The sequence below is a fragment of the Myxine glutinosa genome, chromosome 7, assembly GCF_964187855.1.
Source record: "Myxine glutinosa chromosome 7, kmMyxGlut1.1, whole genome shotgun sequence".
NCBI lineage: Eukaryota > Metazoa > Chordata > Myxini > Myxiniformes > Myxinidae > Myxine > Myxine glutinosa.
The window spans coordinates 101,078,217-101,102,594 of record NC_136267.1 but is presented as its reverse complement, the minus strand read 5'-3'; the positions used below and the strand labels follow the sequence as shown (position 1 = coordinate 101,102,594).

The window sequence follows — 24,378 nt, the reverse complement described above, 5'->3', positions numbered from 1 at the left end:
TGCTTTCCTTTCTTCTTCTGCTCTTTCCTTTTCTGCTTTCCTTTCTTCTTCTTTAATCCGTTCCTGGCTCCGTAATTGCAACTCCAGTTTCCGGAGCTCAACGTCTTCTGGTTCTTCGGGTAGCCACTCCCAGGCTAACTCGTCCCATGTTCCTAATCCCACCATAGATTGTATCACCGTGGCCTGCAACTCTGCCTTCCTCAAATTAGTTCGGACCTCCAAGTTAAAATGTTTGGCCAATTTCAAGAGGTCCGACTTTAGCAACGCTCGGAACTGTGCCTCACTCGGGGTTACCCCAAAGTTCTGTGCCACAAACGCCATGGTGCCTATCGTTAACACCTGTTAACCTTCACCCAAGACTTTACCCCAATTTCTCAAAATTTTTTTTTACCAATTAATAATTAATTAATAAATTTTAATTAATAAAAAAAATTATTATTTTATTATTTTATACAATTTTAAATCCCGGACGTAGACCCAATTGCGAAACCGCAAATCGTAATTTGGACGAGCCCCCAATTCTGTTACGTGGTCCCCTCGGTGAATACCTGGTCTCGGTGACCCCCGGACCGTGGGAGGAACTCCGCCAGCAAGCTGTATTATATATGCGCTTTCGCCACGCAATCCATATGAATTTCACCCAGGAGACAACTGATGTTCAAGGATATATTTCCAATGGTAATGATACCATACAATTTCAATGACACAACCACGGAGATTTTCCCCGAGCAATCAACAATACACAACCATCACCAATTCCCAATTCACAATCAATTCCCTATGATTAAGATGGCCATCTTATACATGTGTGTCCCGGTGAGTACTCACGACACCCTTTTGGTCTCGGTCCCGCACAATGTCTCTGGGCCCCTCCTGACCAAGATGATGGTCGCCGTCGCCGCTCTCGGGCGGTTGAACGAACCCCGGGTGGACGTTTTTCCACCGGGCAGGTATCGTACCAGGCACCGAGGCTGCAGCCCCTCGTGGCCACGCGAAGCGGATACGGTAGAGCAAGCCAAACCCCACGCCACTTGCAAGGCGCGTTAGGCCCCAACGTGCGACCCGCACGCGTCTGTTTGGACGGTGCCGCGAACGATGCCAGACGCGGGGTCGATGCACGGCCCCACGTCAACTTGACGTCTCCACCGGGCAGGTACACGTCCCGGTAATTCCTCTCGCCAGACAGGCTTCGGAACGCCGCTTTTTCACGCAGCGCAAGGTCGATCCCACCTTTTTTCGGAGCGGGGCGAGGAAGAATAATACTCGTCCTTTTTTCCTCGTGTCTTTTCCTCTTCCGTTTCCGGTCACTTCCGTTTCCGGCCACTCCCTCAGAAGGGCTCCTGACCCTCCAACCACAACAACTACACAACAACTTCATATACTACACACGGATAAGCAAAGACCTGAATGGTAATTCACATACATTCACATAAATATGTAACAATTATGAACAGATGTGGATATTGGGCCATCTCAAATTCAGCCCCTGATGGCTGTGGCAGCCATTTTCCAAAATGACACTTTCAGCTTGTTCCGACAAATTGCATCATCAATTGGCTTGGTCCTTTCCACCAGGCATTCTCTGGTGAAAGCCTGGAACTGCTCTTGGCCAATCTTCTTCACATTCCTGACAGTCTCAACTGCAGCAGGACCTGCAATTTCCTTTGCATCAAGGACAACCAGATCCATGCTCTCTTCCTCAAAGGGGTTGCCAAGCTCTTCTATGACGCTGACAAGGGCGCGGACATCCTTGGCGAAAGAGGTCTGCACACTTGGTGTCTGGTCGTGATGACGTGTGTCCTCTCGCCTCCCCCAGTGTTGATGGCCATCTTGGAACTCTTCTATGGCCCTGGCAACTTCTTGCCCGGCAATCATCCAACGCCGCAGGGCACTTGGGTTGTCAGTGAGGCCGACTGCTCCACCATCTCCTTTGATGCAGGCGTTATTCTGTTCATGCGCCTGGTCGATTGGGATCGAAGAGAACACCTTCTTCATCTTCTGTACAGTGAAGTTGCCAGCCCTGAATTCTCTGGCTACATCTGGGTGCTTCATTGGGAGTGCAGCCATGTCCCTCAGGTGAACAGGGACCCACCTGGCATATTGTGTGTGGTCTAAGGCATGGAACCATGGGACCAGTACCGTCAGGACATCAAGGTACATCGTGAATGAAGCCTGCCCCAGAGAATGCACGTAGACCAGTACCAACATCTCTAGTTCCAGCACAGTTGCCCAGTACTGAAAGTTGGGAATGTCTTCTCCTCTCTGGTGACACCAGTCTTTGAACTCAGGCAGGTCTTCTGCATCATCAGCATATCTCATACATTGGCGTTCATACGCACGGTGTTGCAGGATCTGCAGTGCCGCTGCAGTGATTTGATGAGCTCTTCTTGTGCGGGTGACGTGGGCAGCTCGCAGGAAGGAGTCGGCCGTCCCTGGCGTTGCAATCTCAGCTTGCAAATCTGCAGAATCTGCAAATCTTGCAAAAATCAAATCTCTGAATCTGAGATGGCCCAATATCCAGATCTTTTCATAATATGATAGTCTACTAGTGTGCCAAATTTGGTGCTTTCCTCACAAAATGCACAATCGTTATGCTATATTTAGCTTAGCTGCCGGACTATTCAGGCATGAACAGTTCGTGAATAACTTGGGTAAAAAAAAAACGGAGAAATGGCAAACGATGAACCAATGAATTCCACATTCCTGAGCCACCTTCAGTCGAACATCAGGCATTGACAGCAGGTTCGTGAAGGACTTGGACAAAAACTTACCCAGTCCGAATGTTGCTGTATCCAGCCAATGGCGAAACTGCTAATGGGAAATCCGCGAATGTCACGGATGTACTCACCAAATCCCTTACGTCATTCCCTCATTCTGCTTTAAACTCAATGTCTTTATATTTTCATTCCAAACAGCATCATTCATCATTCCAATCACAAATTAATACTATCGTGTTGATATATCAAAACATAATGTGAAATCACGATCGTATTGAGATATTATCAAACCAGCAAACCGTTATCATCTGTCCACTTCCGGATTCGGGAGCAAGGTCCATGTCGATCGCATTTAAAAATCGTAATTGTATTGAGGAATTTCTGAAACCTCCTATCTACCTGACTACACCCGCTGGGACCCCAAAACGTTCCACAGAGGGTTATTATATTTCCTTTTAGTAAAATATGCAACTGTAATGGTTATTAAATGCTGTCCCCCTGTCATGTGACCAGATCTTCAGCTAGGTTTGGCAAACTAAACTCATATTGGGGGTGAGGGGGAACTCATATTGGAGGTGGGGGACAAAATCATATTGGAGGTGGGGGGCAAACTCAAGGGGTAAGGGGGCAAACTCATATTGGAGGGAGGGGGTATTGACAACACATTGGGTGGGGGTGGGTATTGGCAAACTCATATATTTGGGGCAGGGGGTACTGGCAACTCATATTGGCAGGAGAGGGTATTGGCAATTCATATTGGGGGGTGGGGAGGGGGTATTGACAAACTCATCTTGGGGGGAGGGGGTATTGGCAACTCATACATTGGGGGAAGGGGGGTATTATTCATAACTTATATTGGGGGGGTATTAGCAAACTCATATTGGGGGGAGGGGGTAAACTCATATGTTGGGGGCAGGGGAGTATTATTCGCAACTCATATTGGGTGGGTATTGGCAAACACATATTTGTGGCAGGGGGTACTGGCAACTCATATTGGGGGAGGGGAGTATTGGTAAACTCATTTGGGGGGGGGGCGGGGCGGGGGGTATTGGCATACCCATATTTGGAGGAGGATGTATTGGCAAAGTCGCCATTTCTTTCTAAATGCGAGTTGGCAAGAGAGTTGGGACAGGAGTTAATTTGTTAATAGTGCCGGCGATAACTCGCCCACTCTTCATCAGGAGATACTCTTGAAGAACACCAACTATGATGGCGGTAGACCAGTCGCCCAGTTTAACGTTCATCCGAGGGACAGCACACACATTGATGAATCACCCAACCTGTGAAACACCAGGATGACAGTTTCTAGCTGTGTCGGTATTCGAACCCAGGCTGGACAGCTTAGAGGGGAGTGCGCTACCTCCGCACCATCCTGCACTGGATTCCTGCGAGGTTGTGACATTTCCATAAAAGAGGCAAGACGAAGTATCAATTTCCTTTTTTATTTCCTCACGTACCACCGATGAAATGGGACAAAAGCAGCTCACCTAGAGACTGTTCCAGAACTTCCATCACAATAGTTTCCGCCATTATTTATCGATATCTCACCAAAAATGAATCAAACGATCCGGATGTAAATGTTTAGTATGTTTTTTAAGCAAAACTCGAACCAAAACCTCATGGGCAAAAATGAATCAATAAATTAACCAGGTGCTGTAGGTCCACGTGAGGATCAACCAGGTGAGGATCAACCAGGTGAGGATCAACCAGGTGAGGATCCAGGTCACATACAAGTCCACGTCAACCAGATGAGGGTCCATGTGTGTCAGGTGAGGATCGTTCACGTTCTACAGTGTTCGCCCCTTAGGATTGAACCCAAAAAGAATCCAACGCAAGAACAAAAAAGAAACTTTTCCAAAGCATTTCAAGACGACTTTGATGTTCGTGTTAAACAAATAAAAACCGTTTTGGCGCCATTCTGTAATGTATTTTCGATAAAGCAAGCAAGACCAGGTACACCATTTGCCGTTGTGACCCCCCGGAAATGGCCCCAGATGAATCGTTACAAAGAAAAAGAACAATTAGCTCTTTGACGTGATGGTTCGAATCCAGAACCACCCGGAAAAGAAACAAATAAAACGCCCGGAATCAAACAAGCACCCACAACTCAAACGCAGATTCGAGCACTCACAACGACTGCAACACTCACCTAGTCCGCAACTACCGAGTTCATACACACAACCAACCGTCACAACATAATACACTCCATAGTGACGATCCCTATGTATATGTTATTTATAAACTGACGATTCATGCAGTGAAACAAAACGAATGGACGACTTCAACCAATCACACATCAGGACCAACGTTTGTTACCTGCACGACTGCCACACCTTGGCTAGTCTTCCTTAATTGTTGTATGAAAGTGTAAAGGTGTGATAATTCGTTTCCATGCATTCATTTGAATTCTTCACGATAATATGCTAAGTGGTCCTTCTGATCCCAAATGTCCAATTCCCACCATAGTCACCTGTGTCTCCCTGTTACAAATTAATTAATCGACAGCTTACTGTTGGCACAGGTGTGTTTCCAGACTTCAAGTGGTGAATGTTTTATTTCTCATTTATTGTTTTAATTCTTCCCCGATGGGAATGCGAACCTATAACGTTGTAATCTCTACATATATATATATATAACTGAATTGGAATGCTTCTGAAGTTTGTTTTGATCACGTGTGCATGCGTTTGACACTGCTTACAGTCACCTGCATTCGTGACAAGCTTTACAGGTAAGTATATTTATATATATAATAGATGTAAATGTTACATTCTGCAACTAAGAAGTTTCATATCACGAACTACTTGCATGTTGCACAGTAAAATGAGTCGTTACATGAAAAGATGTTTGTGAAGGTATCCGATATGATCTCATATTAAGGGTCATCCAATAACACCCGTAATTGCCACGTCATACACCGTCATGGTATCAATTATCTGTTCGAACCGGAAGGCAATACCACTTAGGTGGCCATCTTTTTTTTTTCCTTTTTTTTTTTGCTTCCATTGTAATTTGAAGTGAATCCAACAATCCTGTAACAAACGACGTCTAATAGGCTGCGGTGGGTCCGGTGCACGCAAATGCTTTCACTGCTGGGAATTGAAGATGCGCTGCGGTGAGTGCTAGATGCTGCCTTGCGGGCACTGGGCGGTGTGTTTCTGGGAGTGGGTGCTGAGTTTCTGGGAGTGGGTGCTGAGTGTGCATGTCGTGTGCTGGGAGCCGGCTTGTGGGTGCTGCGCTCGAGGTTTATGGGTATACAATGTGCTTCTCGGTGACGCAACCCCGTCTCGGCCACACCCTCGTTTCCTTCTCGGTGAAATCGCTCTCCCGTGGGTTCTTCGTCCTCGTTAGTTGTTGTCGACTCGAGCTGTAGAGGGCAAGTGCGAGAGAGATGGAATGGGCCAGCGGGAGAAGTTATCAATGCAAAATCAGTATATTCCAGACGGATAAAGAAACATTTTTCTTGTATTGCATTATACTAGCAACGGTACCCGCCCTACGGGCGGGGCTTCAATTGGGAGGCCCAAATGAAAACGCAAAATATTGAAGGCTTTTTTATTTTAAACGATTTATATAAACATCCGTGAAATCATATCACACGCAAATAATCAAAATATAAACAGTATTTGTAGAATTTCAATAAAAGCCACATCACTGTTCATATCGGTAAATATTACTCCATCGTGTTTGGAAAAACTGGAAAATTGGAAAAACAATATAGCCTATTTTACTCCAGGGGGTCCCAGGATTACCCACCCAAAATATCGTTGCGATCGGTTCAGCCGTTTTTGTGGTACCTGGGAATAGACGGACGGACAGACAGACGGACGGACATTTGGTGAATTATAGCAAGAAGATGATGGAGAGCGGAATGGAAAGCGCACGAGGAAGGTTCTAGAGTCTAGACAAACTTATAGAATGCGTGAACCTCGAATGTAACATGGGGCTTGATTTGGCTACAACTTTCGACTGGAGACAAAGCATCATTTGTCTGGTTTGAAGGTCGATTCTCAAAGAAATCCTTCCAATGAAATTGTCGAGCCTCCAGAGGAACCTTAAACATCCGCACAGGCCTAAATAAGACAATAGATTGGATAAATATCCAAGATGGCGGCAATGTATGCTTCCTTGGTGTTATGTATTTATCGGTATGCAGCCTGTGGCTGATTGGCTGCATCATTTCCTAGGTTGCCGCTGATGCAATGCCCCCTTACAAGCTATCTGGTACTCATTTTTCCGACCTCAGACGGATAGCAACCTGAATCGACCCGCCTGGTGGAAATTCAACGACACGACCCTAGGATCTTGATCTTCAACCGGCCACCTTAACCGTTAAGCCGACACCTGGCTTTTCCTCAGTGTTGATTTTGAATCTCGTTTGCAAAATGTTAATAAGACCCAAAGCAATACCGACAAAAAGAGAACACGTTAAGTTTACCCTGTCACATGTATGACTGATGATCATTTTATTAATTTCTTTTTGAATGTGTTTAATCATCGAATTCCTCATTTACCGTTTGCAGGCTCAGTTTCTGGTTCTGAGCTTCGCTCTGTTGCTCCCTTGTCTTCCACTGCAGTTTCCTCAGTTTCAGCAGCACTCAGCACCCTGGCCCCATCTTTCCCACCGGCTTTATCCCTGCCTTGCACTGTTCTTACATCCATGTCGTCCCTTTTCCCCTCTGGGTTGCTTACTTCGTTCGTCTTCTCCGTCTTCTTTGCATTCTCCACTTCCTCCTTCTTCTCTTTGTTGCTTTCCATTTTTCTCACTTCATGTTTGATATCTTCTGTCTTTTTCTTCTCTTGGTCCTTCTCTATTTTTCCACCTTCTTGCTCCTTCTTTTCCTTCACATCCTTCTCCTGCCTTTGTTTTATATCCTCTGTGTTTTGTTCCTTCGTGGTCTTGCTTTCCTCTGCCATATCATTCTGCTTCTCATCCTGAATACCTGCGCCATCCTCTTCATTGACCCCGTCACCTTTCAGTTTCTTGCGTGCCAGGTGACCTCTCAGGTTGGCCTGGATCTTCACAGCTGCTGCTGACTCTTCCTGGTCTCCATTTATCTCCATGTTTTCTTTATCATCTCCTGCTTCTCCAAGTTTTATTTGCTCGCATTCAACGTGTGTATCTTTGATCCCCTGCTGGAGTCCCTCGTCCTTGTTCACTTGATCTTTTCCTTTAGCCCCGGTGTCTTTAATATCAGTCTTTGATTGTTTTCCTCCGACTACAGTCCTATCGGTTTCGAGACCATGTCTTTCGCTTGCAATTTCGACTCCATTCCCAGACGACGACCCCTTTTCATCATCTCCCAGTCCTTCATCTTCTGCTCCCAGTGCCTCATCATCGGATTTCACTTTCTCTTTTGGTACTTCCACTTCCTCAGTCTCTGTCCCATGAAGCTCCACTGTGCAATTTGGCTCATCCCCATTGGTCGAGATGCCGAGATCTTCCGCCAGTGTCTCCACTTTCTCCACTTCCCTCACCACCTGCCACACCAGAGATGGATGCAAATCAGATTTGTAGGATTCACATGTACATTGTACAGAACCCGGCAATAGGGAAATTTATTTTAAACTTCTCTGTTGCCAGACAATGTGATTCCATTGGGAGAAAATCATTAAAGGACTAATATTCTTCAAAAGATAGAGTGCAGGGAAGATGTGTGGCAACAATTCAAGCGAGAAATGGAGGGAGGACCACACCCTACTAGGCTTTGTCCAACAAGGAGGGTTTGTGGTCAAAGTACTATTCAGGTACGACCAGTACGAGGAGATTTTATCAGAGACAACGTGGTATAACTTCTCCCCATATCACCAATAATTATTATTAAACATCAATTTTATTTTAACCCTAACATCTCATGCAAATAAAGGAACGAGAGTAATTTTGTATATTTTTACTTCTTTGTCAGGAGGATAATTCCTATGACACAAATATACCCTAACCCGAACCCTAACCCTAATCCTAACCCTAACCCTAACAACCCTACCCCTAACCCTAACCCTAACCCTAACCCTAACCCTAACCATAACCCAAACCCTAACCCTAACCCTAACCCTAACCCTAACAACAACCCTAACCCTAACCCTAATCCTAATCCTAACCCTAACCCTAACAACCCTACCCCTAACCCTAACCCTAACCCTAACCCAAACCCTAACCCTAACCCTAACCCTAACCCTAACCCTAACCCTAACAACAACCCTAACCCTAACCCTAACCCTAACCCTAACAACAACCCTAACCCTAACCCTAACAACCCGGAGCAAGATACCATCAACATTTTCATCCAGAAAAGACCTTCTAAACTGAAAGTTAGCAAGCTGCACCATCAACTTATAATGGAAATGTAACAAATGCCACAGACAGGTAAAATCTACGTGTAACATAAGGCCTAAGCCAAACCCTGTATGCATTCATTTTAGGTAGATGTTGAAGGTTGTACTTAATAAAATCATTTTTTCAATGTTACTGGTATTATTATCACAGTATTATTAAGGTTGATTATATTGATTTTTCAATATTGATTGATTTCAATTGATTATATTGAGAATCGGTGTTGATTATATTATATATCACAGTATATTGATTTTTTTTATATTAAAAATGATAATAATAATAATAAGAACCTTCAGTTATGCATACTCATACACCTGCAACATGGATTTTTGCAAAAGCAATTGCAGAATACCAAACTGAATGTACAGATATATTTTCCCTTCTCATTTAATAGAATGCACACGTCACTATTGGAATGGCACATTGACTTTAGCAATCGATGAGAAAATGCTAGTCACACTGACACTGACACGTTTGGGCCCTTGGGGAAATGGTGGTTGGGAGTCGAGCCTTCAGGATGCGAGGGTCCGGTTTCAGACCATATGGAGAGCAAGAAAAATGAGTAACGCAGGATTTTATCGAGTTGTGAGTCCCTGATGAAGCAATTCCATCGTCATCAATTAGACGACGGCAGACATGGGGAATATGAGAATGTGCAGAAACACGAGGCAGGTCGTGTGGAAAGAGACTCGCACTACAGGTCGAGGAAACGCCTCTCATATAACAAGCCACCGTAACGGGCGTGGGTGTGCGTGTATGTACATATGTTTGTGTATGTATGGATGAAGGGAGTGGATGCCTCCATATGTGTATGTATGTATGTATATATATATATATATATATATATATATATATATATATATATATATATATATATATATATATATATAGTCGATGGGTTGCATGGATAATTTGATTGACAAAATCTGATTTTAATGTATGGCATATACATTATACATGTTAAATATTATGGACGACGCGAGGAATCGGCTGCTAAAAGAAATCAATTCCATTATCGTATTTGTAACACAATCAGGCACTCGACTCACCTGTTTGGTTCTTCGCATGCAGCACAGCATTTTGCTTTCCTCTACCTGATGTCCCTCGAACACTTCTGTTGAAAGGTTGTTGTCTTTCGTGTTTCTCTTATTAACACTTTGGATCTCTCGCTGTCTTTCTCTCTGCCACACACACTCACACTCACGCACTCTCTGTCTCTCTCCCTCTATTCCTTCTCTCTCCCCCCCTCTCTCTCTCTCTCTCACTCTCACTCCCTCTCTCGCTTTTTTTCCCGCCCCGCCCTGTCTGGTACAGATATACCCTCTTATCCACGATGCGCCTTATTCTCTCTTCCTGCGCTTCTCCTACCTCTCCCTTTCAGCCTCCTCTGTGCCTGTTTTTCTTTCCTCTCTTTTCCACAAGTCCTTCACATATCCCATCTCATTCTCATCCATTTCCTCCACCGCGCTCATCATTTTCCTGCGCTCTTGTTAAATGTCGTGCAGGATAAAGGGTTTCCCCTCATATCTGGATGTGGTGGCCATGGTGATGTGCATAGATTGACATATAAAGGTGCAAGACGAAAACCCAGAAGGAAAGGTTGAGAGAAGGGTGAAAAGACAAGAAGAAAAGGAGAGAATGATGATGAGTAGTCAGGATGAGATGGAAATGGAATAGGGTGTGAAGGGGTAAGAGGGTTAAAGGGCGAGGAAGAGGAAGAGGGTGAAGGGAGTGGATTCCTCCCATGGCCATAGACTGTTTAACCCTTTGTTGGTATATAATATATTCTTTCCTCAGATTCCCACAAGCTTGATTCATCCTTCCCGGATGCAATCGCTTTCCCATAAATAACAATTACTAATTACCAAGCGACGTTGGGATTACAGCCAATGGCTTCATCAGCATGAATCACATTTACTGGGTGGTCTTCCCATCTCAAAGGAGAAAAACGACGAAAGCAAATGAGATTTCTTTTGTATAAAATTTCGCAGAATGAAGATAGTCATAATGAAGGATACTCCTTGCCTGAGGGTAAAAAATAATCTCTTAATAAAACCAAAGGCGAAGTAGCACTTGCAATTTATGTTGTGCTAAAGGCAAAGGTGCTTGAATCATTAATATGTGAAGTTCCACAGATGCTTGATCCCATTGGATTCAGATGAGGACATTGATCCATGGGATTGAGATCAGGACATTGATCCATGGGATTGAGATCAGGAGTTTTATCCATGGGACTGAGATCAGGAGATTGATCCATGGGACTGAGATCAGGAGATTGATCCATGGGATTGAGATCAGGAGATTGATCCATGGGATTTTGAAATCAGGAGATTGATCCATGGGATTGTGATCAGGAGATTGATCCATGGGATTGAGATCAGGAGATTGATCCATGGGATTGAAATCAGGAAATTGATCCATGGGATTGCGATCAGGAGATTGATCCATGGGATTGCAATCAAGAGGTTGATCCATGGGATTACGATCAAGAGAATGATCCATGGGATTGAGATCATGAGTGTTATCCATGCAGTTGAGATCAAGAGAGTGATCCATGGGATTGAGATCATGAGTGTTATCCATGCAGTTGAGACGAGGAGAGTGATCCATGGGATTGATATCTATCCATGGGACTGAGATGAGGAGATTGATCCATGGGATTGAGATGAACAGTTTCATCCACTGGACTGAGATCAGGAGATTGACCCATGGTATTGAGATCATGAGTTTAATCCATGGGACTGAGATGAGGAGATTGATCCATGGGATTGAGATCATTAGTGTTATCCATGGGGCTGAGATGAGGAGATTGATCTTTGGGACTGACATAAAGAGATTGATCCATAGGAGTGAGGTCAGGAGTTTTATCCATGGGACTGAGATAAGGAGATTGATCCATGGGATTGAGATTAGGAGATTGATCCATGGGACTGAGATCAGGAGTTTTATCCATGGGACTGAGATCAGGAGATTGATCCATGGGACTGAGATCAGGAGATTGATCCATGGGATTGAGATCAGGAGATTGATCCATGGGATTGAAATCAGGAGATTGATCCATGGGATTGTGATCAGGAGATTGAGATCAGGAAATTGAGATCAATGTCCTGATATGACTAAATTCCCTGAAAATGTCTGCTGCTCTTCTTCTGCTCCAATCGGCTCTTCCGATCATGTGCTTGTTAAAGTGGACATCTCTCTGACCATTCTCAGAGAGCCTCCTCAGCGTCGACGAGTCTGGCATTTCACTCAGGCCAACTGGCATGGTCTTCAAGCAGCCATCAATCATCTGGACTGGTCTCCCATCTCTACTGCCTCTGACATCAACTCATCCTGGGAATTCTTCCAAAGTAAATTGCTCTCTCTCATGCACAGATTTATCCCATCTCGTCTTCAGTTGTCATACCCTTCCTCCCGTCCATGGTACACGGAATCTTGTGGTGAGGCTATTGCCCAGAAACAACTTGCTTTCGTCTCCTGGAAAGCAAATCCAACGGAAGGAAATCTCATTTCCTTTCACAAAGCCCGAAACAAGTGTGTGTCCACCCTCAGGAGAGCCAGGAAACAATATCTCTCCGTTCTCAGGACCGAACTCTCTTATCTGTCTCCCTCTTCCAAATCCTGGTGGTGTCTGGTCAAATCTGTTTCTGGTGTTTGTTCCCCCTCCATCCCCTCCCTCACCTCAAATGGCCACAGGGCTGACTCCGCACGTGAAAAAGCTGAATGCCTCAACTCTGTATTTGCCTCTAAATCTTGTGTCCCAAACCCATCCCTCTCTGTACCCACCGTACCCAGTCGTACCCAGCTGCTCCTGGAGTCTGTGTCCTTTCCTCCTGACAAGGTGGAAAAGTTTCTGTCAACCCTCGACTCTGATTCTGCAACTGGACCTGACGGAATCAGCCCACTGGTCCTAAAATCATGTTCTTCCGCTCTTTCACTCCCTCTCTCTGTTCTCTTCACCCTCTCTTTTGCTCAAGGTCATCTTCCATCTGCTTGTAAATCTGCCAACATCACCGCTTTGCACAAAAAAGGTGCAAAAACAGATCCCAGCAACTACAGACCAATCAGCCTTCTCCCAATTATCAGCAAAGTCATGGAATCCATCATTGCTTCAGATATGAAATCTTTCCTCTTCTCCAATGGCTTGATCTCTGATCATCAATTTGGTTTCAGACCTGGACACTCCACTCTGGACATGCTGCTTCTGCTTTCTCAACAATGGATGGAGGTCCTCAATGCCAAACAGGAAATTAGAGCAGTCTCCCTTGACATATCACGTGCCTTCGATACGGTCTGGCACCCCGCTCTGCTCACCAAACTCTCCTCTTTTGGTATCCATGGAAATCTCCACGCATGGCTGGCGGACTTCCTCTCTAGGCGTAGTCAACGTGTGGCCCTGAATGGGTTTCTCTCATCTCCTCCTTCTGTTCAGGCTGGAGTTCCCCAAGGCAGTGTTCTGGGCCCTGTGCTTTTTCTGGTCTTCATCAATGATCTCTCTGACTCTCTTGAAAATCCTCTCTATCTCTTTGCTGACGACTCTACTCTCTGTCGCTCCATTCTTCATCCCTCAGATCGGCAGTCTGCAGCCTCCTCACTCTCTGCAGACCTTGACAAAATCACAGACTGGGCAAACAAGTGGAACATGTCTTTCAATCCTGACAAATCTCAACCTGACAAATCCTGACAACAAATCCTGACAAATTTCACTCAGGCCAACTGGCACGGACTTCAAGCAGCCATCAATCATCTGGACTGGTCTCCCATCTCTACCGCCTCTGACATCAACTCATCCTGGGAATTCTTTCAAAGTAAATTGCTCTCTCTCATGCACAGATTTATCCCATCTCGTCTTCAGTTGTCATACCCTTCCTCCCGTCCATGGTACACGGAATCTTGTGGTGAGGCTGTTGCCCTGAAACAACTTGCTTTCGTCTCCTGGAAAGCAAATCCAACGGAAGGAAATCTCATTTCCTTTCACAAAGCCCGAGACAAGTGTGTGTCCACCCTCAGGAGAGCCAGGAAACAATATCTCACCGTTCTCAAGACCGAACTCTCTTATCTGTCTCCCTCTTCCAAATCCTGGTGGCGTCTGGTCAAATCTGTTTCTGGTGTTTGTTCCCCCTCCATCCCCTCCCTCACCTCAAACGGCTTAACGGCTGACTCCGCACATGAAAAAGCTGAATGCCTCAACTCTGTGTTTGCCTCGAAATCTTGTGTCCCAAACCCATCCCTCTCTGTACCCACCGTACCCAGTCGTACCCAGCTGCTCCTGGACTCTGTGTCCTTTCCTCCTGACAAGGTGGAAAAGTTTCTGTCAACCCTCGAGTCTGATTCTGCAACTGGTCCTGACGGCATCAGCCCACTGGTCCTAAAATCATGTTCTTCCGCTCTTTCACTCCCTCTTTCTGTTCTCTTCACCCTCTCTTTTGCTCAAGGTCATCTGCCATATGCTTGGAAATCAGCCAACATTACCGCTTTGCACAAAAATGGTGCAAAAACAGATCCCAGCAACTACAGACCAATCAGCCTTCTCCCAATTATCAGCAAAGTCATGGAATCCATCATTGCTTCAGATATGAAATCTTTCCTCTTCTCCAATGGCTTGAACTCTGATCATCAATTTGGTTTCAGACCTGGTCACTCTAATCTGGACATGATGCTTCTGCTTTCTCAACAATGGATGGAGGTCCTCAACGCCAAACAGGAAATTAGAGCTGTCTCCCTTGACATTTCACGTGCCTTCGATACGGTCTGGCACCCTGCTCTGCTCACCAAACTCTCCTCCTTTGGTATCCATGGAAATCTCCACGCATGGCTGGCGGACTTCCTCTCTGGTCGTAGTCAACGTGTGGCCCTGAATGGGTTTCTCTCATCTCCTCTTCCTGTTCAGGCTGGAGTTCCCCAAGGTAGTGTTCTGGGCCCTGTGCTTTTTCTGGTCTTCATCAATGATCTGTCTGACTCTCTTGAAAATCCTCTCTATCTCTTTGCTGACGACTCTACTCTCTGTCGCTCCATTCCTCATCCCTCAGATCAGCAGTCTGCAGCCTCCTCACTCTCTGCAGACCTGGACAAAATCACAGACTGGGCAAACAAATGGAACATGTCTTTCAATCCTGATAAATCTCACACTCTTACGATGTCTCTCCGAAAATACCGACTGGAAAACCCTCCCATCCACTTTCTGAATAATCCTCTCCAAGAAGTTCTGTCACTCAAGCTTTTGGGTCTCACTATTTGCCATGATCTTTCCTGGAGAAACCACATTTCAAATCTGGCCTCCAAAGCCAGTCGCCGACTGGGCATCCTCCGTTGTGCGAAGTCCTTCCTTGGCACACCTGAGCTCCTCACCACATACAAGGCTTTCATCCGCAGCTCTATGGAATACTGCTCTCCCCTCTGGTCTGGTGCTCCTGCCTCACACCTAGCCCGTCTTCACGCTGTTGAAACCAAAGCGTTCAGAATCATTGGAATCTCCCGCGATGAAGCTAACTCCAAGGGCCTTTCACTCACTCACCGCAGGCAGGTTGGTGGTCTTTCCGTCTTCTACCGACTCCTCTCTGGCCTTGCCCCCCCAGCCCTCTCTGGGCTCTGTCCCCCAAATATTCCTACAGGTCGCACAAGATCTGCCTGCAACCCTCTTATGGTTAAACTGCCAAAATAAAGACTTTCTGCTCACCTTCACTCCTTCATTCCTCTTTTCTCCCGTCTCTGGAACAAACTCCCTCACTCTCTTCAATCCCACTCCACCCTCCAGGTCTTTAAAACATCTGTTCACCACCATCTCTTATCCTCCCCCATCCAAAACCTCGATCTTTTCTACCCCCACTAATTTCACCCCAATTCCACTTTTTTGAAATACCAACTTCTGTCCAGGAAGTCCTTGGTGTCCTTGTGTTTTATACATCTCCCTCCCCCCCACCCCCCCTTCCCATGCCTCCTCCCCCCGGCCCTCTCCCTTCCACACATCTCCCTGCTCTCGGATGTTGTGTTTGTGTGCTTCCCCTTCTCTCCCCATCTTGTCTTCCGCTCCCTCTTTTTGGGTATTTTGTTTGTCTGGTTGATTTGTTTGTGAAGTAAATGTTAGCTCTTTCACGAGCCTCGATTCAGTATACAAAAAAAAAAAAAAAAAAAAAATTTGATCCATGAGATTGAGATCAGGAGATTGATCCATGGGATTGAAATCAGGAAATTGATCCATGGGATTGCGATCAGGAGATTGATCCATGGGATTGCAATCAAGAGGTTGATCCATGGGATTACGATCAAGAGATTGATCCATGGGATTGAGATCAAGAGAATGATCCATGGGATTGAGATCATGAGTGTCATCCATGCAGTTGAGATCAGGAGAGTGATTCATGGGATTCAGATCATGAGTGTTATCCATGCAGTTGAGACGAGGAGAGTGATCCATGGGATTGATAGTTATCCATGGGACTGAGATGAGGAGATTGATCCATGGGATTGAGATGAACAGTTTCATCCACTGGACTGAGATCAGGAGATTTATCCATGGGATTGAGATCATTAGTGTTATCCATGGGGCTGAGATGAGGAGATTGATCTAAGGGACTGACATCAAGAGATTGATCCATAGGAGTGAGGTTAGGAGATTGATCCATGGGATTGAGATCAGGATATTTATCCATGGGATTTAGCTCAGGAGTTTTATCCATGGGATTGTGATCAGAAGTTTCATCCCTGGAACTGCGTTGAGGAGATTGATCCATGGGACTGAGATGAGGAGTTATATCCATGGGATTGAGATCATGAGTTTTATCTATCCATGGAACTGAGATGAGGTGATGGATCCATGGGATTGTGATGAGGAGTTTCATCCACTAGACTGAGATCAGGAGATTGACCCATGGTATTGAGATCATGAGTTTAATCCATGGGACTGAGATTAGGAGATTGATCCATGGGATTGAGATAATTAGTGTTATCCATGGGATTGAGATGAGAAGTTTTATCCATGGGATTGCGATCAGGAGATTGCTCCATGGGATTGCGATCAGGAGATTAATCCATGGGGTTGCGATCAGGAGTTTGATCCATGGGATTGAGATCAGGAGAGTGACCCATGGGATATAAATCAGGAGTTTTATCCATGCGACTGAGATCAGGAGATTGATCCATGGGATTGAGATCAGGAGATTGATCCATGGGACTGAGATCAGGACATTGATCCATGGGATTGTGATCAGGAGATTGATCCATGGGAATGAGATCAGTTTTATCCATGGGACTGAGATCAGGAGATTGATCCATGGGATTGAGATCAGGAGATTGATCCATGGGATTGAAATCAGGAGATTGATGCATGGGACTGAGATGAGGAGTTATATCCATGGGATTGAGATCATGAGTTTTATCTATCCATGGAACGGAGATGAGGTGATTGATCCATGGGATTGAGATGAGGAGTTTCATCCACTCGACTGAGAACAGGAGATTGATCCATGGGATTGAGATCATGAGTTTTATCTATCCATGGACCTGAGATGAGGTGATTGATCCATGGGATTGAGATAAGGAGTTTCATCCACTGGACTGAGATCAGGAGATTGATCCATGGGATTTCGATCAGGAGATTGATCCATGGGATTGTGATCAGGAGATTAATCCATGGGGTTGTGATCAGGAGGTTGATCCAAGGGATTGAGATCAGGAGATTGATCCATGGGATTGAGATCAGGAGATTGATCCATGGGCCTGAGATCAGGACATTGATCCATGGGATTGTCATCAGGAGATTGATCCATGGGAATGAGTTCAGTTTTATCCATGGGACTGAGATCAGGAGATTGATCCATGGGATTGATATCAGGAGATTGATCCATGGGATTGAGATGAGGAGTTTCATCCATTGGACTGAGATCAGGAAATTGATCCATGGGATTGCAACCAGAAGATTGATCCATGGGATTGAGATCAGGAGTTTTATCCATGGGACTGAGATCAGGAGATTGATCAGTGTGGTTGAAATCAGGAAATTGATCCATGGGATTGTGATCAGGAGATTGATCCATGGGATTGAGATCATGAGATTGATCCATGGGACTGAGTTCAGGAGATTGATCCATGGGATTGAAATCAGAAGATTGATCCATGGGATTGAGATCAGGAGTTTGATACATGGGATTGAAATCAGGAAATTGATCCATGGGATTGTGATCAGGAGATAGATCCATGGGATTGGGATTGTGAGTGTTATCCATTGGACTGAGATGAGATATTGATAAAAGTGACTCAGATCAAGAGATTGATCCATAGGATTGACATCAGTAGATTGATCCATGGGATTGAGATCAAGAGATTGATCCATGGGATTGAGATCAAGAGATTGATCCATGGGATTGAGATCAAGAGATTGATCCATGGGATTGAGATCAACAGATTGATCCATGGGATTGAGATCATGAGTGTTAGCCATGTAGTTGAGATCAGGAGATTGATTCATGTAATTGAGATCATGAGTTCTATCTATCCATGGGACTGAGATGAGGAGATTGATCCATAGGAATGAGATGAGGAGTTTCATCCACTGGACTGACATCAGGAGATTGATCCATGGGATTGAGATGAGGAGTTTCATCCATTGGACTGAGATCAGGAGATTTATCCATGGGATTGCGATCAGGAGATTGTTCCATGGGATTGTGATCAGAAGATTGATCTATGGGATTGAGATCCGGACTTTTATCCATAGCATTGAGATCGGGAGATTGATCCATGGGATTGCGATCAGAAGATTGATCCATGGGATTGCGATCCGGAGATTGATCCATGGGATTGAGATGAGGAGTTTCATCCACTGGACTGAGATCAGGAGATTGATCCATGGGATTGAGATGAGGAGATTGATCCATGGGATTGAGCTCAGGCAATTGATCCATGGTAATGAGATCAGGAGTTTTATCCACAGAACTGAGTTGAGTAGATTGATCAAAGGGACTGAGATGAGGAGTTTTATCCATGGGATTGACCTCATGAGTTTTATCTATCCATGGAACTAAGATGAGGTGATTGATCCATGGGATTGAGATGAGGAGTTTCATCCACTGGACTGAGATCAGAAGATTGATCCATGGGATTGCAATCAGGAGTTTGATCCATGGGATTTTGATCAGGAGATTGATCCACGGGATTGCGATTAGGAGATTGATCCATGGGATTGAGATCACTAGTTTTATCCATGGGACTGATATCAGGAGATTGATCGATGGGATTGACATCAGGAGATTGATCCATGGGATTGCGATCAGGATATGGATCCATGGAATTGTGATCAAGAGATTGATCCATGGTATTGCGATCAAGAGATTGATCCATGGCATTGAGATCATGAGTTTTATCTATCCATGGGACTGAGATGAGGAGATTGATCCATGGAATTGATATTTGAGGAGTTTCATCCCCTGGACTGAGATCAGGAGATTGATCAATGGGATTGAGATGAGGAGTTTCATCCACTGGACTGAGATCTGGAGATTGATCCATGGGATTGAGATCATTCGTGTTATCCATGGGACTGAGATGAGGAGATTGATCCAATGGGATTGGGATTGTGAGTTTTATCCATTGGACTGAGATGAGGAAATTGATATAAGTGACTGAGATCAAGAGATTGATCCATAGGATTGATGTCAGTAGATTTATCCAAGGGATTGAGCTCAGGTGATTGATCCATGGGATTGAGATCATGGATTTTATCCATGGGATTGTGATCAGGAGTTTTATCCATGGAACTGAGATGAAGAGTTTGATCCACTAGCAACGGTACCCGCGCTATAGGCGTGGCTTCAATTGAGATGCCCAAATGAAAAGGCAAAATATCAGAAATTGAGGGCTTTTTTTATTTTAAACGATTCATATAAACATCTGTTGAATCATATCACACGCAAATCCACAAAATCTAAACAGTACATGGCGCCCATTTTGAAAAAAGATTGAATTCTGCAAAACGGAAGCGGCCGCTACACCTGTTTCTCACACTCAGTCGCTTTGCACACGCTGCCACTGTTACTTTGCACACGCTGTTACTTCGGAGCCGCAAGTTTATATAGGAAGAGTTCGTCAGGAGTCGATCTACTCTCTCCTGGTACGTAGAATAAACAGTATTTATAGAATTTCAACAAAAGCCACATGACTGTTCATATCGGTAAATATTATTCCATCGTGTTTGAAAAAAATTTGAAAACCAGGAAAACTTGGAAAAACAATATAGCCTATTTTACTCCCAGGGGTCCCAGGAATACCCACCCAAAGTATCGTTGCGATCGGTTGAGCCGTTTTTGCGGTACCTCCGAACAGACGGACAGACATTTGGTGAATTATACGTAGTAAGATGATATTGCCATTGAAAATGTTCAAAGTCCATCATGGTTTGTAAATCAATCGTGTGCATGTGTCCCAAAGAATGAAGACAGTGTCTACTTGAACATTATGTCTCCAATGTGGTTCAGAAATATATTTGTAGAAACAATTTGGGTTTTCAGGTACAATAATTACAAACAACAATTGTATGATGGGATTTATTTCTTCTTCTCAGTTGTTTGGTGGGGCTTCAATTGGGAGGCGCAAATGATTATTTAAACGATTTATATAACCGGGTGGTATGATAAAAAATGACAACGGGTGGTATGATATGACAAAATGGCCGATAAAAAAGTACATTTCGTCAAGTCCGCGGTCTCTGACCGATTTTTCATTCTGTCTGTCTGTTTATTTGTCAATCACCTACAGGTCACAATTTTAAAATTATCTTCACGAAACCTCACCAAATGGTAGAGTTGGTCATAAGGAAGAAGTCTATTGATTTTGAGGTCAAGGAGTACATACGACAAGTGGTCAACACAGGTCAAAGGTCTTTATCAATTGTCTTCATCAATGATCTCTCCCACTCTCTGAAAAAGCCTCTCTATCTCTTTGCTGATTACTCCACTCTCTGCCGCTCCATACCTCATCCCTCAGATTGGCAGTCTGCAGCCTCCTCACTCTCTGCAGACCTGGACAAAATCACAGACTGGGCAAAAAAGTGGAACATGTCTTTCAATCCTGACAAATCTCACACTCTTACGATGTCTCTCGAAAAGATCGTCTGGAAAACCCTCCCATCTACTTTCTGAATAATCCTCTCCAAGAAGTTCTGTCACTCAAGCTTTTGGGTCTCACTATCTGCCATGATCTTTCCTGGGAAAACCACATTTCCAAGTTGGCCTCCAAAGCCAGTCGCCGACTGTGCATCCTCCGTCGTGCGAAGTCCTTCCTTGGTACACCTGAGCACCTCACCACATACAAGGCTTTCATCCGCAGCTCAATGGAATACTGCTCTCCCCTATGGGCTGGTGCTCCTGCCTCACACCGAGCTCGGCTTCACGCTGTTCAAACCAAAGCTTTCAGGATCATTGGAATCTCCCGCGATGAAGCTAACTCCAAGGCATAAAACTTACTTACTTTGGGGGGAGAGAGTTGATCTTACTTACTTACTCACCGCAGGCAGGTTGGTGGTCTTTCTGTCTTCTACCGACTCCTCTCCGGCCTTGCGCCCCCAGCTCTATCTGTGCTCTGTCCCAGAAATATTCCGACAGGTCGCACAAGATCTGCCTGCAACCCTCTTATGGTTAAACTGCCGAAATCTCGACTCTCTGCTCATCTTCACTCCTTCATTCCTCTTTTCTCCCGCCTCTGGAACAAACTCCCTCACTCTCTTCAATCCCACTCCTCCCTCCAGGTCTTTAAAACAGCTGTTCACCACCAGTTCATCACTGTTCATCACCACCAAAAAAAATAAAAATAATCTCTTATCTTCCCCCATCCAAAACCTTAATCTTTTCTACCCTCGTTAATTCATCCCAGATCCACTTTTTTGAAATTCCGACTTCTTTCCTGGAAGTCCTAACAATGTCCATGTGTTTCATACCTGTCCCTCCCTCCCTCCCTCCCCCCCCTTCCCCCCAGAGTCTCTCCCTCCCACAGATCTCCCGATGTCCCTGCTCTCAAATGTCCACATGTCTCTGCTCTCAAATGTTGTACTTGTGTGCTTCCCTCTCTCTGCACATCTTGTCTCCCGCTCCCTTTATCTAATGTTTTGTGTCAGTTTGTGTTTTTGTGATTAATGTTATCTCTTCCACGAGCCTCGATCTTGTATTCAAAAAAAGAAAAAACGAAGTCAACACAGGTCTAAGGTCAACAAGTTTGTCAACTTTATAAAATCCGAAATTTTCATCTGATTGACTTAAAATTTGAAGAGGCTTTGCATATCAGATCACTGAATTCAACTATGATTTATTTTTGAGGCCAAAATGTCAACAAATGCCGCAATTTCTAAAATTGTCACTTTTCATCCGATTGACTTGAATTTTGAAGAGAATTTCCATATTTGGTCTTTGAATTCAACGATAAATGATTTTTTAGGTCAAATTTGTTTTAGGGGTTTCGCAAGTATGGTGCTGTGCACGACATCTTTCTTATTTGTCTGTTTGTGCAAACATATATAATTTTCCAGCGTCGAGTACAATTTTTACATGTTATCTTTTTTCGTCCGTGTACCTCTATAAAGTATGTACAATTAGAATGTGAGTCCGTCTATTAAATACGTACGTATAAAACCAGGATGACGTCATGCAATCTTTGATCGTTCGTTCTAACTATATTTGTATTCTTTTCGTGCCCCTGGAACCACATACTCTGTGCTGGTTTTAAAAGTTAACAACAAAGTGTTGTGACTTTGGGGGAGTAATTAGATGTCATACCAAGGGAATCGTAATTACAATTATGTGTGCATTAGTTGAATAAGTTAGCTTATTTTGGAAAACGTTGCTGGTAGCCCTGTCTGTTCACATCCTTGGTGTCATAAGTTTGAATATGTGTCAAGAAAATTAATGACCACTCAAGTCATCCATGTCATTGCATCGCAGCAAGATGATCTTTATTGACCAATGGAGGTAAAGCACCTTCTTTAGGAAAGTCATTTGGACCTCCGAGATTGTGCTGAGACCCCCAACTCGCGACAATAATCTGTGTCCGATCCAGAGAGAGATGCAATTTTCGCACAATTTTCCTTGGTTTGTAATATGCATTTAAATCCTGGTTTAACATGACGACATTTGTATGTATGAGCTGAGGTTGCCAAATACACAAGCATTGGGATTAAGTCACCCCTTCAGCACTTTTAAGATGAAATAGATATTAACCATTAACACAACATACAACAAAAAGTGTAATAACAACTCTCTCCCTCCAACTCTCTCCCTCCAACTCTCTCCCTCCAACTCTCTCCCTCCAACTCTCTCCCTCCAACTCTCTCCCTCCAACTCTCTCCCTCCAACTCTCTCCCTCCAACTCTCTCCCTCCAACTCTCTCCCTCCAACTCTCTCCCTCCAACTCTCTCCCTCCAACTCTCTCCCTCCAACTCTCTCCCTCCAACTCTCTCCCTCCAACTCTCTCCCTCCAACTCTCTCCCTCCAACTCTCTCCCTCCAATTCTCTCCCTCCAACTCTCTCCCTCCAATTCTCTCCCTCCAACTCTCTCCCTCCAACTCTCTCCCTCCAACTCTCTCCCTCCAACTCTCTCCCTCCAACTCTCTCCCTCCAATTCTCTACCCCCAACTCTCTCCCTCCAATTCTCTCCCTCCAACTCTCTCCCTCCAACTCTCTCCCTCCAACTCTCTCCCTCCAACTCTCTCCCCCCAACTCTCTCCCTCCAACTCTCTCCCTCCAACTCTCTCCCCCAACTCTCTCCCCCAACTCTCTACCCCCAACTCTCTCCCTCCAACTCCCTCCCTCCAACTCTCTCCCCCCAACTCTCTCCCTCCAATTCTCTCCCTCCAACTCTCTCCCTCCAACTCTCTCCCTCCAACTCTCTCCCTCCAACTCTCTCCCTCCAACTCTCTCCCCCCAACTCTCTCCCCCCAATTCTCTCCCTCCAATTCTCTCCCCCCAACTCTCTACCCCCAACTCCCTCCCTCCAACTCCCTCCCTCCAACTCTCTCCCTCCAATTCTCTCCCCCCAACTCTCTACCCCCAACTCTCTACCCCCAACTCCCTCCCTCCAACTCCCTCCCCCCAACTCTCTCCCTCCAACTCTCTCCCTCCAACTCTCTCCCTCCAACTCTCTCCCTCCAACTCTCTCCCTCCAACTCCCTCCCTCCAACTCCCTCCCTCCAACTCCCTCCCTCCAACTCTCTCCCCCCAACTCTCTCCCTCCAATTCTCTCCCTCCAACTCTCTCCCTCCAACTCTCTCCCCCCAACTCTCTCCCCCCAATCTCTCCCCCCAACTCTCTCCCTCCAATTCTCTCCCCCCAACTCTCTACCCCCAAATCCCTC

At 45.1% G+C, this 24,378-nt stretch overlaps 1 protein-coding gene across 1 annotated transcript; it reads right to left on the bottom strand.

Annotated features, from left to right (window-relative positions):
- Positions 1 to 4,144: 4,144 nt before the first annotated feature.
- On the bottom strand, positions 4,145 to 10,276 carry LOC144892973 (uncharacterized). Its single transcript, XM_078782054.1, has 3 exons — positions 10,098 to 10,276; positions 7,229 to 8,195; positions 4,145 to 6,081 (listed from the first exon to the last, which is right to left on the bottom strand). The coding sequence occupies exons 1-3, from the start codon at positions 10,125 to 10,127 to the stop codon at positions 6,062 to 6,064; spliced, it is 1,017 nt and encodes a 338-aa protein (XP_078638180.1). The 5' UTR covers positions 10,128 to 10,276; the 3' UTR covers positions 4,145 to 6,061.
- Between the last annotated feature and the right edge of the window lie 14,102 nt (positions 10,277 to 24,378).

What these genes read in the sequence shown, in the direction of transcription:
- LOC144892973 (XM_078782054.1), bottom strand. Translation starts at nt 10,127, where the DNA reads ATGCTGTGCTGCATGCGAAGAACCAAACAG. An exon ending in GCATGCGAAGAACCAAACAG is followed by an intron (nt 8,196 to 10,097) that starts GTGAGTCGAGTG and finishes CTGGTGTGGCAG; the next exon opens with GTGGTGAGGGAAGTGGAGAA. An exon ending in AGAAACTGAGCCTGCAAACG is followed by an intron (nt 6,082 to 7,228) that starts GTAAATGAGGAA and finishes TGCCCTCTACAG; the next exon opens with CTCGAGTCGACAACAACTAA.